The sequence below is a fragment of the Narcine bancroftii genome, chromosome 1, assembly GCF_036971445.1.
Source record: "Narcine bancroftii isolate sNarBan1 chromosome 1, sNarBan1.hap1, whole genome shotgun sequence".
Classification (NCBI taxonomy): domain Eukaryota; kingdom Metazoa; phylum Chordata; class Chondrichthyes; order Torpediniformes; family Narcinidae; genus Narcine; species Narcine bancroftii.
The window spans coordinates 247,497,739-247,515,769 of record NC_091469.1 but is presented as its reverse complement, the minus strand read 5'-3'; the positions used below and the strand labels follow the sequence as shown (position 1 = coordinate 247,515,769).

The window sequence follows — 18,031 nt, the reverse complement described above, 5'->3', positions numbered from 1 at the left end:
CCTCTTTACTGATGGCAGCGGTGAGAACAGATAGTGTTCAGGTGCTGTGGATCCTTGATGATTGCTGCTGCTCTCCAACAGCAACATGCTCAATGGTGGCAGGGCTTTTTTCCTGTGTGCACTACCTTTTGCAGGGCTTTACGCTCAGGGGTATTGGTGTCCCCATACAGCTGGTCAGCACACCACACATCTGAAGAAATTTGCCAGGGTTTCCAATGTCATACCGAACCTCTGCAATCTCCTGAGGCACTGACATGATTTCTTCATGATGCCTTTAGCATGTTGGTCCAGGTAAGATCCTCTGAGATGGTGACTCGCAAAACTTAAATTTTCAAACTTCCTCTTGAATCCTGACTCATTGCCCCTTTTTGTACAATCCACAGCCATGGCATCATCAGATTTGTAGATGGTGTTGTTGTTGTACTGAGCCAAACAGACATAGGTTTGTATGGGTTAGAGCAGGAGCCAAGAATGCAACCCTGAGATGAACAGTACTGATGGAGATTGTAGATATGTTCTTACCAATCCTCACTGATTGTGGTCTGGAGGTGATTAAATCCAGGATCCAATTATACAGTGAGGTGAGGAGTCCCAGTTCTTGGAGTTTGCTGATCAAATTTGAGGGGATGATTGTATTAAATGCCGGACTATAGTCGATAAAGAGCATCCTGATGCATGCACCTTTGCTGCCTAGGTGTTTCAGAGCTTTGTGTAGAGCTAGTGAGATGACATCCTCTGTAGACCTGTTACTACGATAGGCGAATTGGAATGGATCCATGTTGCTGCTCAGACAGATGATACTGTATTCTTCAACAACAGCCTTCGTAAAGACCATCACTGTTGATGTGAGGGCCACTGGTCAAGATTAATTTAAACAGTTTACCACACCCTATGGGGAACCAGTGTGACTGACCTGTTGGAAACAGGTGGGTACCACACCCTGCCAGAATGAGATGTTGAAAATATCCATGAAAACATTGGCAAGTACATTTACATAGGTTTTTTAAATCTCCACTGGTTACTCCGTCCGGACTGAATGCTTTTTTCGGATTAAGTCTCCTGAAGGCAGCCCACACATCATCCTCGGATATAGACAGGAAAGGATCAACAGTGGTATTGGGGTGCATAATGGTGGTTCTTTCTTGTTCTTGTGGTTGAATTGGGCATGGAAGGCATGAAGTCAATCTGCGAGTGAAGCATTGCCATCTCCTACTGCACAAGATTTGGTTTTATAGCAGGTTATGTCAATTAGGCCCTGTCGGGTATCCTTCAAACAGGAACTGATTGATGGAGAAATATTTTAGAATGCCAGATATTTCTCACAAAATTGTCATTATGCTGAGGTTCCATAACAGAGATGATCTCTGCATGAGGTCAGGGGCTGGATTCCTTGATACTCGTCTGTATGGGAATTCTCTGTAACCAGATCCCACATCATTTGCATCAACAAAAACAAGGATTTGTGAAAGGTGACTTTCTGTTGCCCGAATCGTTGTAATGTGGGGAGTGCTAGAACTCTAGAAATTTTTTTAATTGCAGGCCAAGTAAACTGAGACATCTTAAGAATCTATTGTCTCCAATGATTAGACAGTCCCAAGTTATCCCATCCAGACAATACCGTAATAATTTACTTGAGTTGATCTGATTAAATGTAATAATTGATACAATGCTAGCATATACACCTGTTATTGGATGGAATAGCAACTCTGTTTCGGTTGGGTAGAAAAGTTGGAATAAGCACTTACTCTGTTGTCGCTGACCCAGTTAAGAAAAGACTTGTTCTGCCGAATTCAGCACAGTGACCACCTGCAACTTTCTGCAAAATATAGAAATAGCTATTTCATTTTAGCTTCTCCAACATCATCTTCACATTTCTTTCAAAGTGACACTCTCAGAAATATTTTTGTCGCCAATGAGCTTCTTTTTATTGGCCTTCCAATATGGAAGCAAATTTTTATTGTAACCAGTTCAGTTGAATAACAATATGGGCACCATTTTCAGCAAAAATTGCAGTGCCAATTTATTTGATGGTCTGGTAATAAACATCGCTCCATGATTGGGATAGATTATTTAGGACACAAACCAAGCTTGCGGAGTTCAATGCAAACTACCATTCACGTGAACTTCTTCAGGAATGTTCACATAGAACACTGCAGCACAGAAAACAGGCCATTCGACCCATCTAGTCTGTCGACCATTAGTACACTAGCCCCATTGACCTATTCCCATTCCATAACCTTCCAGACCTCTCCCATCCATGTATCTATCCAATTTATGCTTAGAAAAACAAACAATTGAGCCCACACTCACCACATCAAATGGCAGCTTCATTCCACACTCCCACCATTCTCTGAGTGAAGACTTTCCCATAATGTTCCCCCTAAATCTTTCTCCTTTCAGCTTAAAACTATGACCTCTCACATTCATCTTCCCCAATCTAAGTGGAAAAAGCCTTCTCGCATCCACTGTTAACATCTCTCATAACTTTGTAAACCTCTATTAAATCTCTCATTATTCTTCTTTGCTCCACGGAATAAAGTTCCAACCAGCTTAATCTTTCCCTGTAACTTAACTCCTGAAGACCCGGCAACATCCTAGAAAATCTTCTCGGCATCTTATTACTATCCTTCCTTTAGTTGGGCACCCAGAGGTTCTCAGTAAATCAATCTCCCAATTTCTCTCCGATGTAGAGAAGTTCATAAAGGGAGCACCAGGTGTAGATTTGTTTGGGTTTCTGTAAAGTGTTTTTTCCAAGTGAAGTGATTTACTTCCGAATTGCATTTCCATCTCTGGAATCACATGCACGCACTGTTATGAGCATTGAAATGTGTGAGGTGCAACTGGCATCACAGTGAGTGTAGTGGTTAGCGCAGATAACCAATCAATCCAACTCCAAAATCTGAACTACAATATCATTAAGCAAGAAAGTCTGCTGACGCTGTGATTCATGTGCAACACAAAAATTTGTGGAGAAATTCAGCAGTTCACGCAGCATCTATAGGAAGTTAATGGCAACCAACGTTTTGGACGTGACTTTCGTGAATGTATGAGAAAGAAGCAGGAATGCATCACATTAGATAAAAATTAGGGAAGGATTGAAGAGGAGGGAGGAAGGAGCAGGGAGAGGAGTACAGGCTAGCAGATAAACGGTCATAGGTGGGTCTATGTGAGGGGGCAAAAAATAAAAAAAGCAGAATTGATGGGGAGAGGGGATGCTCAATGAATAAGGAGGGGAGGGAAGCTGTAGGAAAGGAGACACAGGGATAGGGAAATTGAGAAACTCAGGGAGGGGTTTAATGGGATCCGGAGGTTCATGTTAATGTCTGGGCAATCTGCAACCAGACAGCATTAATATTCACCACTGCTTCCATAAAACCTCTCCCCGACTTTCTCACTTTTGTCTCCTTTCGGCCAGCTTCCAACCTTCCCCAGACTATTTACCAATTTATTTCCAGCCCAAGACATGGACATTTTATTAGCTAGCATCTACCAACTTCTATGCATTTGTCTGACATTTAAATATCCTTCCATTATTCACTCATTGATGGATTCTCATATTACCTGATCAACCAATGTTGAAATTGAGTAATTGATGATCCCACCATAAGCATTTGAATCTGCTTAATCCCAGAGCAGAAGCAAAATCTTTGAATAGGTACATGACAATATCCAACATTAAAAAACTCTATAAATTATTTATAGAACATTCACGCCTTCCTACCTCCATAGATTGTGATGTTGATTGACCTTCTTCCATTGCAACTGGGCAGTCTGTCGATTGCATTCTGTATTTATGTTTGCATATCCACTTCCGCACTGTCAGGGAAAGAACATATCCAAATTATGTCCAACCTGCAGATTATACACAATTTCAAATGACATCTTGAAAATGTGTAATGCTACTAAAGTTGATTTGCGATGATAATGATGGCCTTGAACAGCAATGAAAAAAAAAATCAAATTTATAAAATGTGACAGGAAACTGAAAAATAACAAAATGCCCTGAAGTATGTGACAAAAATCAAAATTTATTCTTCATAATATTACATTAGACCCTCCTTTTATTAAGGAAAATTTGTGGTTCATCTGGAAAAAGCATGATTTTGGAACTCTCATTCAAACTGTTTCCATGCATAAACTTCAATCGAGGGAAAATTACGGAGATATTTTTCAATTATGTGTTTGTGCATGAATGATTGGCTGTACCTCTCAGAGCATGAAAAAGAACTCTGCCATAATTTCATGAACGGAAACAAAAAACTCACAGGAGAAACCTTGGCTCACAAGATATAATTTACGACTTACTTGCGTGTATCTACAAATTTTACAACCTTGGGTCATGTCTTGGAGCGAATAAAGTACTTCAAGAGCATGGTGACTTTTAGCGCATGGGAAATATAGAAATAAAACTTTTATTTCACCAAGTTTATTCGTTCAAACCTTGCTGCAAAAATCAAAGGCTTCACCCGCTGAGCAAATCCTTTGAATGATGTGTTAAATCGGGGTAAGCTCCGCCTTCTGTGGAGGTCATTAAAGAGTCTTTGGAACTTATCAAAATGATTGCCATTCTGAGTTGGGAATCCTGTGGTCTACTCTGGAAATTGGTTGAGAGTAGACATCAGGATTCACACTGATAAACCCTCCAGAGGAAATTGCCTGTCAACATTTAATAAATTGGGTCACAGGCTGTAAAGGGAACTGACACCACAAAACCATTCTTCAGGGTGGCTTGTATTGAGATATTTCCAAACGGTATTATTCCACTTTGTTTACAGTAGTTGTAAAAGTCCTCACTTCAGAACATATTTTACTCTATTATTTATTACATAGTCATTTAAAGTTTTCATATACATATTTTATGGAATATTTGGAAAGTTTTGGGGAGAAAAATAGGTAAAATTGGAGTAGGTTACATACATATACACACTTTAAAACAGATCTGATTAGAAAAACTGAAGAATTCAAATACAGTGACTTTACCTGTTTGCTGGAGGAGGGGGGAGAGAGAGGGGAGAGGGGGAGGGGGGAGTGGGGAGCAGGGAGGGAGAGGGGGAGGGGGAGGGGGAGGGGGAGGGGGTGGGAGTGGAGGAGGGGGAAAGGGGGGAGGGGGAGAAATATGTATCAGCCAGGAGAAGCTTGTTGCAAGTTTCATCAGCATGACACTGAAGAGACTAATGGTTGTGGAAATCCTGCAACAAAACATCTTTCTGCAAACCTACAAGAAGAGGTTAAGTTGGGTAGTTACGTTAATAGTGATAAGTTAAAGTTTGATTCTGTTTTCATGTATAAAGATAATTAAAAACAACTGTTGTTTAAGTAACTATTTGTCGTGGTGAATATCTATTGCTGCTGGGTTTTGGGGTCTTATGGGCTCGTAACACATAAATTTTATACTTTAAATTTACAAAATCAATCTCATAACATGTACATTGCCAATAAGAATGGAATTATTTGGCCTCCAAATATTTGTTAAAAACCAAGAACATATGAAGGGCAAGGATGGTAATTTCATTTCCTAAAATTGATCTGTCAACCAATCCAGAGTGTACAAAAAGAGTAAAGGCAAATCTGCTCATTTTCATTCTTTGAATCTTTTTCTTATTCTGAAACTGCTTTGATTGATGCTGAAATAAATGATGCTGTTTAAATCAGTTTTATTTTCAATTCTATAATCTGATCTTGCTCAAGAGTTCTACAGAGGATGACAAAATGATTAAAGGGATTATGAGAGGAAGCTGGCAGGGAACATAAAAAATGACGGTAAAAGCTTTTATTTATACGTTAAGAGGATGAGGTTAGTTAAGACAAATGTGTGTCTGTGGCACAGAGAAACGGGTAAGTTGATGATGGAGAACAAGGGTATGGCAGACTGAATGACTGCTCCTACACCTATTTCTATGTTTCTATTTTAATCATTCAGCATTTTGCTACCTGGTGTGACAATACTAAAACCAGTTACAAAAGGACATCTGTTTCTGCTGAGTGGAGGAATGTTCAGAGGAGACGAATGAGATATGTTTTTTGACACCAATATTTGTGGAGTCCTGGAAAGATTTGCCACTCACGGTGAGGGGGTTTCCTTGAATGGTGACAATCATCCATGATGGCCATATGGATGGAGTAAAAATATGTTGAGGCAGGGGCCAATCATTTTGCACCAACAACTTGCAATGATTAGAGCTATGTTTCTTGACTTATTGGGTGTGCAGAATTTTAAATGACGATGTTTCGGTTGAGGGCCATATAAATCACGAGTCCAGTTTCAATAAAAAGCCTGCACTTGAAATTATGCAATGTTTAATTTCTTGTAAATTAACTTTCTCAGCCTGAACCTACACAGAAATTCATTTCCACTGTGTGGACATACTGCTGAAATCATGAACTGGGGATCATCTTGACAACCTAAATCATTTGGAGATTCAACTCTGGTTGGCAGCAGATATTGCTGTCGATCTGTTTTCAATGGATCATAAAACTCCGCCAAGGTAACTGATCCACTTACCTGCTGGCATTTTTTGTCCGTCATTTTCACAGGTACAGATTGAAGATGCTGTTGGTGCTGGAGATACTGTAATTATTGATGCAGTCGTTGCGGTTTCGACGGTGCTGGTGGTACTTTCACATGTTCCTTTATATTTCAGAACTTCACAATTGTCCATACACAGAGTGAAGTTACAGAGGCCTAATTTTCCTGAAGAAGTCACAATCGCCTGATCTGGAGGCAGAGTAATGATAATGAGTTAATGGTCTTACACTTTGTGCAATGTGCATAAGCACGGAAATTCATCCTTGATGTAGAAAACAGGATTTGTAAAAAAAAAAGAAATATATATAAAATTATTCATTACTCCGAAGATTGTATTCAACAGCTCAATAAAAAAATGGATAGACCACCCTGAGAATATTGTCTTCAGTACCGGTGCAACAGTCGACTCTGCAGCCAAGAGATTCCAACACATACATGTAGACATCGTGGGCCCCCTGGTGGTGTCCAGGTATGCCTGCTACTTGTTGACCGTGGTCGGCTACGCGACAAGTTGTCCGGAAGCCAACAGGCTGAAAGACACTTCCGCTGAGACCTGTGCCAGGAACCTACTCGCTCACTAGATCGCCAGGTTCGGGGTCTCAGCGTCGCACGTGACAAATGAGTGAGGTGCCCAATTCACGTCTGCCCTCAGGGCACTCTTGGCAACCCTCTTGGGTGTCAAGCTCCACCACACCACCGCATATCACCCCCAAGTCAACGGCTTAGTGCAGCGCTTGCACTGACACCTAAGTCGGCCGTCATGCCTTGCCTCACTAGCCCTGGTTGGTTGGCCGGACGAGATGCTATGGATTCTGCTCAGCATCAGAAGGGCCCCGAAAGAGGACCTTCAAGTATCATTTGCTGAGTTGGTTTACAGTGCGCCATTGTCGTGACCCACAGAGTTTTACAGCCCAGACATAGGCTCAGCCTGACTTTATCAGCAGACCTACGGAGTAAGCTCGCCTCGCTAGCCCCCTCCACCTCAGACCCACCACGGCAGCCGACCATCTCATTTGCCCAAAGAACTGGACTCAGCCGAATATGTTTTCGTCCATCGCGATTCGCACACCGCGCCCCTGCAGCACCCTTATTAAGGCCCCTACAGAGTCCTGCAGCGATCAGGCAAGACTTTCACTTTGGATGTTGAGAGGAAAAGAGAACTGTCCACGATCAACTGCCTCAAGGCGGCGCACCTGGACCACAGTCAGCCGGTACAGATGGCCTAACCTAAAAGCCGAGGCCAGCTGTCCAAGGGGTAAGACACGTAAGCCAGTTCTGGGGGGGGTTGTGCACATGCTCATGGCGAACTGGCCCCGCTCGTACCACTGCACCGGCGGGTCAGCTGCGAGAAGATGGCAGAGTCGGAGACCTCCTTGCCACATGGTTTGAATGGATTGAGCACCCCGGGCAAGCGTGATGACATCACCGCCCGCGCAGGCGTGGAGCTCACACTGCCCTTAAAGGTTTGAATAAAACGGTCATTGAAACCCCCATTGTGGTGGTTGTGAGTCTCATTTCTTGTAGCTACCGCTGCCCTGTTCTAGAATCCCTTTTCTTTGTCATTTTTATAAACAACCTGGATGAAGAGGCGAGACGAGTGGATGGGTCAGTACGTTTGCGGATGACACAAAGGTTGGAGGATTTGTGGATGAAGCAGAAGGTTGTCCAAGGCTACAAGAGGATATAGACAGGATGCAGAGATGGGTGGAAAAGTGGCAGATGGAGTTCAATCCGGATAAGTGTGAGGTGATACATAAGAGTGTAGATGAACAGAGGTAATTGCGGTCAAATCCATACAGTCATCAAGGTCGCCACACAAGTTGATAGGATAGTTAAAAAGGCTTGTGGGATGCTGGGCTTCATTAATAGGGGGATTGAGTTCAGGAGTAGAGAGGTCATGTTGCAACTCTACAAATCTCTGCTAAGACGATAGAGTATTGTGTGCAGTTCCGTTCACCTCTTTATAGGAAGGATGTGGAAGCTATGGAGAGGGTACAGAGGAGATTTGCAAGGAGGTAACATGAATTGGAACACTCTTGAGGCAAGGTTACCAGAGCTGGGACTTTTCTCTTTGGAGCATAGAAGGACGAGAGGAGACTTAATAGAGGTCTACAAAATTATGAGAGGCATAGATATGGTGGTTGGCCAGCGCCTGCTTCCCAGGACAGGAGTAGCAAACACCAGACAACATATGAATAAAGTTAAGAAAGGGAAGTTTAGGGGAGACATCAGGAGCAATGTTTTAATTGTCACACAGAGAGTTGTGGTGCCTGGAATGCCTTCCAGGGTTGGTAGTGGAGGCTAAAACATTAGTGGTATTTAAAAGTCTCGTCAGACACATGGATTGTGAGAAAGGGGAGGGTTTAGTATTTTTCATTAGGGATATACGTGTTGGCACATTAAGGGCCGAAAGACCCTAAGAATTACAGTACTTGACTACTCCCTGCAACTTCAAATGGACATCACTCTAGTTTCATATTGAAGTATAAAAATAACCTCGAAACCCTCTGAAAATCATCTTCCAAACCCCTCCCAATTGTTCTTAAACCTCAACTGTAAAAACAGTTTGTGAACATCTGTGTCACTAAAATTAAGACCATCTAGAAACGTATTCCTACTGCTTCCCTTCCTGCACCAACCTAGTTAGGAATTCTCATCACCAGCCTCATCTTCAATATTTCTCCAGTTGCCCCACTCTCTTCACCAATTTTGTCAATGTCACACCTCCCACATCTGGATCTTTTTCACTGAGTACGCAATCCCCTTTGAATGGGGTTGAAAAGGATAGCAAATCGACATGATGGAATGGTGGGGCAGACTCGATGGGCCGTATGACATATTCCACTCATATCATATGGTCTTTTTTGCTCTCACATTGACTGACGTTAATAGCTCTTCCTCCTCAGACATTGTGCCTTTTTATTAAAACAAACTATTTTCTCATCTCCCCTGCAAAAAGCCTGTTTCATTACAGACTACACCATCTCTAACCTAGAACGCTTCCACCAGCGTTGTCTCCGCTCCATCCTCAAAATTCATTGGAGCGACTTCATCCCTAACATCGAAGTACTCGAGATGGCAGAGGCCGACAGCATCGAGTCCACGCTGCTGAAGATCCAGCTGCGCTGGGTGGGTCACGTCTGCAGAATGGAGGACCATCGCCTTCCCAAGATCGTGTTATATGGCGAGCTCTCCACTGGCCGCCGTGAGAGAGGTGCACCAAAGAAGAGGTACAAGGACTGCCTAAAGAAATCTCTTGGTGCCTGCCACATTGACCACTGCCAGTGGGCTGATATCGCCTCAAACCGTGCATCTTGGCGCCTCACGGTTCGGCGGGCAGCAACCTCCTTTGAAGAAGACCGCAGAGACCACCTCACTGACAAAAGACAAAGGAGGAAAAACCCAACACCCAACCCCAACCCACCAATTTTCCCCTGCAACCACTGCAACCGTGTCTGCCTGTCCCGCATCGGACTTGTCAACCACAATCGAGCCTGCAGCTGACATGGACTTTTACCCCCTCCATAAATCTTCGTCCGCGAAGCCAAGCCAAAGAAAGAAGACACCATCTCTAACTGCTCTCTCCTCGCTAATGCCCAGGAAGGAATTACAGCTTCCTAAATCTGTGTCCTGTTTACTCAACACTCCTTACGATCCCTTAAATTAGATTCCTCTTTGTGCCACACTATTGATACAGCTCACATCACTGCTGTCATTTGATTTGATTGCAGCAGAATAATCTCTCCCTCCTTCTCAAATTGTCTGCAGTCTACAATAGTCTCACTTGCCTTATCCAACACCCATTCCCTGTTTGTTGGATGCATGGAACTACAGGTACAAACTTTAACCCTGATCTAACCATTCATAGCCAGAGTGTCATCAGTATTTGCACTGTTATGTCTGAGGATCCAGTCTCATCTCCCACCTAATTCTCATACAGCTGCCATTTTGGAAACAGCAACCCCATATGAAATGACAATGTCAATTTGTACACCAGTGATACCCACTTTTTACCTGACAATCACTCCTCTTCACCCCAGACTTTCTCTAAATGAATGGACTGGCCATTGTTAAGACCCCCTTTTGCACCATTATTTTTACACTCCACTCCAACCCTGCCACAGCTCATCTGCAGCTCAAATATTATCCAATTTCAAATTTTGAAGCCTTAGAAAATCATCCCATCATGACAAGCGTAATCATTCACAATTCCTGAAATTTGGCATACATCCAAAAAACATTATTTTTAAGGTTTATTTCTTCCTTTGTTTAATGACTTAATCCTTACCTTGCTCTGACAGAGGCTGAACCAACACTGACCGAGTACCTCTGATTAATGAGAGGAAACTAGATGTGTCTCTCTTTTTGTCCTGCAGAAAGATTAACATCAATTACACTGATGGGTCACCCAATGTAAAACTCTGCCAGACCTCAGTTCGAAACATGGTAGAGTCACTCACATGCAAAACAAACACATTACTCTCATTACATCCACTCAAATCAACTAAAATATTGAAATTGTTTTGCAGTTACAGAGCTCAATAAAATTCTCAATGTGTTTCCTCATTATTGTTCATTGGCACCAGGCACATCATAATATAAAGTGCCAATTCTGGGGGGTGTGGCAAGATGGCATAGGGAGTAGACGTCGGATTCCACCTCTCCCCAGCTGAATAATTAATACCTGAATTTTAAAAACTATTTGTATTTTAAAAGTATTTCTGTCAAGATTTTAAGGAATTCTGAAAGCCACAATGAAGGGTAGTAAAGCTTAAACTTCAAAAAAACAGCACAGTTTAAAAGAGCAGAAAGTGCAGAAGAATTGAAGCCAACCTCGTTAAAAGATCCAGAGATCGATTTTGGAGCAGCCAAAGTCTCAAAGGACAACTCAGGCTAAGGTATTAGAAACACCAGTGCCTTCGACACGAGATGGCGCCGATACTGGTTCTGCTGGAGGAGACATGGATCACACTCCCGGGGATGTGGGACCTTGTGGAAGTGAGGGCCCTACTCCCAATCGCGGTCGCGCGCATGTCGAACCAGCTACCGACGTGCCGAGCCTGACCACTGAGATGTCAGGCCTTCGCTATGGAGCCCTCGCTACACTGGGCATGCGCGACTTCCGACCGGGCCCTGACGATCGGGGTGACTCTCTCCCGACAGCAGAACACGTCGGGCCTATGTGGGAGGGAATGCTGACACAGAGTCAGGAGGCCCGGGCAGCAGCGCTCACTTTGGAATCAGAAGAAAAGGAAGAAGAGGAGTTAATGGAACAACCTGAAGAAGATGCAGAAGTAATATTGAAAGCAGCTAAACTTCAAGGTAGGCCTCGAAAACTTAAAAAAGCTTCTCGAACTAAATCTCCCACCTTTCAGACTTCTAAAACAGTACAAGTGGAGGAAGAAACCACTTTGTCTGTTTCTGAAGAGTTTATGCAGTGGATGGATAATATGACTGTTCAAGTTACCCAAAGTTTCTGATAAAGTAAGCTTCAATTTACTGAATTGAGAGGAGAAGTAGCATCAATTAAGCAGGGTGTGGTTAAATGTTTAAGAGCAGTAGATGTGGTCCGGGGTGAATTGAAATGTATTAAGCAAGCATTTTGTGACTGTACAGATACTGTGGATCGGTATACTGAACGAATAGATTATCTGGAACATTGTCTTACATATTGGAATGTTCAGAAGCGTGAACTTTTGCAGAAGATTGATTCGTTGTAAAATCAAAGTAGACGTAATAATGTTAAAATAGTAGGTCTGCCAGAAAATTTTGAAGGAACAGATCCAGTGAAGTTTTTCAGAAATGGATTCCAGAGGTGTTGGGAAAGGATGCTTTCCCAGAAGGACTGGAACTGGACAGAGCACATAGGGAAATACGAAGAAAACCTTCTCCTGATCAGCCTCCATGGGCAGTTCTTATTTGCTGTTTAAAATATCAAGATCGTGAGTTAATTTTGTGATTGGGTCCAGGAAACTCGGCAGAATCAGGGTCCTATGATGATTCAAGGTCAGAGGGGTTTTTTCATGCAGATTTAAGTCAAAATGTGACACAACGTCAGAAGGAGTTTAATCCAGCTAAGGCTGTGTTATGGAAGAAGGGTTACCCGTTTACTTTGAGATACCTTGTCATATTGAAGGTGTTCTAGGGAGACTTTCAGGCTAAGTTTTTTGATGATGAAATTGAAGCTTTATCTTTTGCAATTCTTTGCCGAATAATTCACATAGTTCGGAGTTGCAGAAACAACTGAAATTGCAGGGTTTTTCGAAGCGGAATGGGAATGGGAACAGCAAGAAGAATTCTGAAGAGGAACATTCGACCCAGATGGGAGAAAAGGATTATCTGTCGTGGCAACTGGTCTTCAGGACCAATCTGTTGGAGTTGTGGATGTAGTAGATTGCTATTTAGGTGGTGTTTTGAGATATACAACTATCAGCCGGGGGTGGATGGCACTGCATCTTCTGAAGTCATCTCCCACTTGTGGTTTAGAGTGAGTACCACTTTGGTGGTGCTTTTTTTTCTTTCAAAGGGGTTTGGGGGGGTGGTTTCTTTATTTGTGTTCAGAGAGGGAAATGGGTTTTTTTTCTTCTCTTTGGTGTTTAAGTTTGACTGTGGGTTGGTTGTGTTGGGAGTTATTGGTTAAGATAAAATTAATAATTTGAATTTTGCGACATTTAATATTAAAGGGATGAATCATCCGATAAAGAGGAAACACGTCTTGGATTACATCAAGAAGATGAAGGTTTTCTGCAAAAAATACATTTGACAGAAAAGGAACAGCGGGACTGGGTTGGACATGTTTTGGCATCTTCTTTTAATTCTAAAGTTAGGGGAGTGGCGATTTTGGTACATAAAATCATTTATTTTAGAATCTTTTTTTGAGAATGCTGGAAGAATTTTGAAAGTGAATCGTAAGTTGTTTTCAGAAGCCTGGACTTCATTGAATTTATATACACCGAATGAAGATAATGGACAATTTGTTACTGATGCTTTTCTAAATTTGAATCAATCAAACGAGAATATATTGGTAGGAGGGGATTTTAATTGTTGTTTGGATCCATTGCTGGATAAATCTCCAAAAATTGTTAAGAAAACTAAGATGGCCAAAAGGGTGATAGAATTGATGGAAGAGTTGAATTTAGTTGAAATATGGTGACGAATTCAGCCGACTGAGAAGGATTATTCATTTTATTCTGCTCGTCATGAGTCATTTTCTAGAATAGATCTTTTTTTGTTTTCAGCTCATTTACAGGGTAGGGTTGACTATGCAGAATATAAGAGTAGAATTTTGTCAGATCATTCTTTGCTGTTAATTTCTAGTGAGATTGTGAAGAAGGTGGAAACAACCTATTGTTTGAGGTTTACTGAGATGTTGCTTAGAAGACCTGAATTTGTTGTGTTTTTGAGAAATCAGATTAAATTTTTCTTGGAGACAAATTTATGTTGTGGGATGCTTTGAAAGCATATTTGCGAGGTCAAATTATTAGTTATACAGCTAAAGTGAAGAAGCAATACATGGAGTTAGAGAAAGAAATTGCAGATTTGGAGAAAAAGTTTCAGGAAAATGCAACGGAAGATAATAAGGTACAGTTATCTAATCTGAAGCTTCACTATAATAGGAAGCAAACTTACAATTATGAGAGATTGCTTTTGAGATCAAAACAGCGTTATTATGAATTAGGGGTAAGGGCACATAGAGTATTGGCATGGCAGTTGAAGACTGAACAAGCTTCCAGAACAATTAATGCAATATGAAACAGCAATGAGCTCTCTGTCTGAACCCTTCTCCATTAACAATGGCGTGAAGCAAGGCTGCATTCTCGCGCCAACCCTCTTTTCAATCTTCTTCAGCATGATGCTAAACCAAGCCATGAAAGACCTCAACAATGAAGACGCTGTTTACATCTGGTACTGCACGGATGGCAGTCTCTTCAATCTGAGGCACCTGCAAGCTCACACCAAGACACAAGAGCAAATTTTCCGTGAACCACTCTTTGCAGACGATGCCGCTTTAGTTGCCCATTCAGAGCCAGCTCTTCAGCGCTTGACGTCCTGTTTTGCGGAAACTGCCAAAATGTTTGGCCTGCAAGTCAGCCTGAAGAAAACTGAGGTCCTCCATCAGCCCCCCCACATCTCCATTGGGCACACAAAACTCAAGACGGTCAACCAGATTACCTATCTCGGCTGCACCATTTCATCGGATGCAAGGATCGACAATGAGATAGACAACAGACTCGCCAAGGCAAATACCACCTTTGGAAGACTACACAAAAGAGTCTGGAAAAACAACCAACTGAAAAACCTCACAAAGATTAGCGTCTACAGAGCCGTTGTCATACCCACACTCCTGTTCGGCTCCGAATCATGGGTCCTCTTCCGGCACCACCTACGGCTCCTAGAACACATCCACCAGCGTTGTCTCCTCTCCATCCTCAACATTCATTGGAGCGACTTCATCTCCAACATCGAACTACTCGAGATGGCAGAGGCCGACAGCATCGAATCCACGCTGTTGAAGATCCAACTGCGCTGGGTAGGTCACGTCTCCAGAATGGAGGGACATCGCCTTCCAAAGATCGTGTTATATGGCGAGCTCTCCACTGGTCACCGTGACAGAGGTGCACCAAAGAAGAGGTACAAGGACTGCCTAAATAAATCTCTTGGTGCCTGCCACATTGACCACCGCTAGTGGGCTGATATCGCATCAAACCGTGCATCTTGGCGCCTCACAGTTCGGCGGGCAGCAACCTCCTTTGAAGAAGACCGCAGAGCCCACCTCACTGACAAAAGACAAAGGAGGAAAAACCCAACACCCAACCCCAATCAACCAATTTTCCCCTGCAACCGCTGCAACCGTGTCTGCCTGTCCCACATCGGACTTGTCAGCCACAAACGAGCCTGCAGCTGACTTGGACATTTACCCCTCCATAAATCTTCGACGTGAAGCCAAGCCAAAGAAAAAAAATATAAGCCACAGGAGATTAATGAGGAATTTTGTGCTTTTTAAAATCGGGATTTGTATGCATCTGAAGGCAATGTAGATACTGAACAGATTGATACATTTTTGTCTAAGTTGAATTTACCTTTACTGGAGAAGAATGATATAAAATTGTTAGATGCTTCATTTACAGATTTTGAACTTAAAGAGGCATTACAATCCATGCCGATTGGTATATCACCTAAAGAGGATGGGTTTACAGCAGAGTTTTATAACGTGGATTAGACTGAAGACCTTCGCCCTCCAGCATGGTGTAACTGTTGAGACATCACAGAGTAATGTGTCCGGCTGCTGGGCACCGAGACATCATTGAGTTTGAGGTCCGAGATGGTGGCCTGCAAGGTTTGCGTCTCCACATTGTTCCTCTGTGCCTGAGTTAGTTGTTCGTAATCCAAGCCGGGCGCGAGAGTGTTGATTGCTGGATGGGAGAGTGCATCTGCCACGACATTGTCCTTGCCAGTCCTGTGTTGGATGTTGATCGTGAACTCAAACATTTACGAGAGGTGGCGCTGCTGTCTGGTGCACCACAGATCCTTGGCCATTGCCAGTGCTTGAATAAGGGGCTTGTGATCCGTGAAGGATGTGAATGGCCTGCCCTTGAGGAAGTAGCAGAAATGGTGAATGGCCAAATACAGTGCCAGAAGCACCCGGTCGAAGGCACTGTATTTGATCTCCGGCAGGCGCCATTGTACATCAAGCTACTGTTCCAGAACCACCCACACCCCAACCTCACTGCAGCTGAGGCGTCCACGGAGAGCGCTGAGTGCACCTCCGGCCGTGGGTGCACCAGCAGTGTGGCGCTGGCTAGAGCCTCCTTTGTCGCGATGAAAGCCCTGTCTGCCTCCTCTGTCCACAATAAAGTCTTTTCTTTGGTGGCCATGAACACGAACAATAAAAGTTCATTATCCCCACAAACTCTTGGAGGCCTTTCAGGCTGGAGGGTTAGGGGAATCATTGAACAGCCACTACCTTTACCGGCGCCGGCGTGGCCCCAGCCACTGAAATGGTGCGCTCCAGGAACTGGAGGGACTCCTTGCTGAACTGGCATTTGGCCACATTGACCATGAGGCAGAAGTCTGCCAGCCGGGCAAAGAGTGTGCAGAAATGGGCTTTGTGTTCATCGCGGTTGCGACTGGCAATGAGAATATCGTCCAGGTAAAAGAACACAAAGTCCAGGTCTTTTCCAACCGCATCTCTGAGGCGCAGAAATGTTTGGGCCACGTTCTTTAGACCGAAGGGCATACGCAAGAACTCGAAGAGGCCAAAAGGGGTGATAATGGCCATCTCACCCACGTCGTCTGGATGCACCGGGATCTGATGATATACCCACATGAGGTCCACTTTGGAGAAGACCCGTGCGCCGTGGAGGTTGGGAGAAAAATCCTGTATGTGGAGCACCAGGTACCTGTTGGGGGTGGTTGCGTCGTTCAACCGACAATAGTCCCTGCACGGTCTCCGGCCCCCGGACGAATTTGGGACCATATGGAATGGCAATGCCCAGGCACTGTCCGAGCCAATTTTATGGATGCTGACTGGACAAATAGTCCAACTCCAATCAAAAACTCATCTTTCCCCTTTCTCCAAATTACAATATTGTTGAATGAAGCAAGGCTCTGCTGATGAACTTCAGCAGAATTTTGTGGAGTCTGACACATTTATGCTGGTCAAATTTGTTCCTGGCAAGAAAAATATATAATACAGGATGCTGCCAGGATTTGTTCTGGCACAACTAATGTGTAACTGGGCCTCACCTGTAAATTTATAATGTTTTATGCTGGTGGTGAGTTCTAACAAGTGTTATTATAAATTAAATACTGTGATATTAGGTACCAGATATCAGTCGTCCCCGATTTACGATGGGATCCTGTTGCAGAACTCCCCATTCTAAGTAAAAAATCGTAACTTGTAAAGTACTGCACTTACCATTTTTTTCATAATTAAATGTTGAAAACAACATTTGTGTATTGAATGCAGCGACTGCGAGTGTGGTTGAGTCAGCATTGCGAGAGAGTGCTCCATACGCTGATCTCGCGTGATGTTGCTGTCGCCCAGAATCGCGCAGGAGTAGCGTATCGCATATCACAAGCACGGGGACGCATCGGAACTCGAAATCGAAAGTACGGGTTTGGACCATCATAACTTCAAAAAATCAAGCCATCATAAATCGGGGACTATCTGTATCAGTAAATTACTACTTGGATGAGATTACATGATTTTCTCTGAGGTGGAAAGTCGAGGTACAGAAATATCCTCACCTTGTAATTTGAGGAGCATCTTATGGTCAGAGTCGTTGCACTTTTTGACAACGTGAGAGCTAAATGTCAGGGTATCTAAATGGAATGCTTGCCACATTTTCATAACGATGGGTCAGCATAGTTCGTGTAGTTGTTAGCTGAACATGTGTTTTAGTGCCAGTGGCTCGAGTTCAAAGTTGATGGTGTCTGTAAGGAGTTTGTCCGTTCTTCCCGCTACAGCGTGGGTTTCTTCCAAATGTAGAGTGTTATAGGTTA

General features: G+C 43.3%; 1 protein-coding gene across 7 annotated transcripts in view; it reads right to left on the bottom strand.

Annotated features, from left to right (window-relative positions):
* LOC138740925 (uncharacterized) overlaps positions 1-18,031 on the bottom strand; it is a 290,457-nt gene that overhangs the window by 198,927 nt on the left and 73,499 nt on the right. For 6 of the 7 annotated variants that reach the window (XM_069894271.1, XM_069894280.1, XM_069894261.1 and 3 more), the window contains 4 exons: positions 10,815-10,896; positions 6,503-6,715; positions 3,722-3,816; positions 1,746-1,816 (listed from right to left, as the gene is read on the bottom strand). In XM_069894271.1, coding sequence (XP_069750372.1) covers positions 1,746-1,816; positions 3,722-3,816; positions 6,503-6,715; positions 10,815-10,896 — 461 coding nt within the window. The remainder of the gene's footprint in view (positions 1-1,745; positions 1,817-3,721; positions 3,817-6,502; positions 6,716-10,814; positions 10,897-18,031) is intronic. The other variant, XM_069894300.1, reaches the window with a different exon arrangement.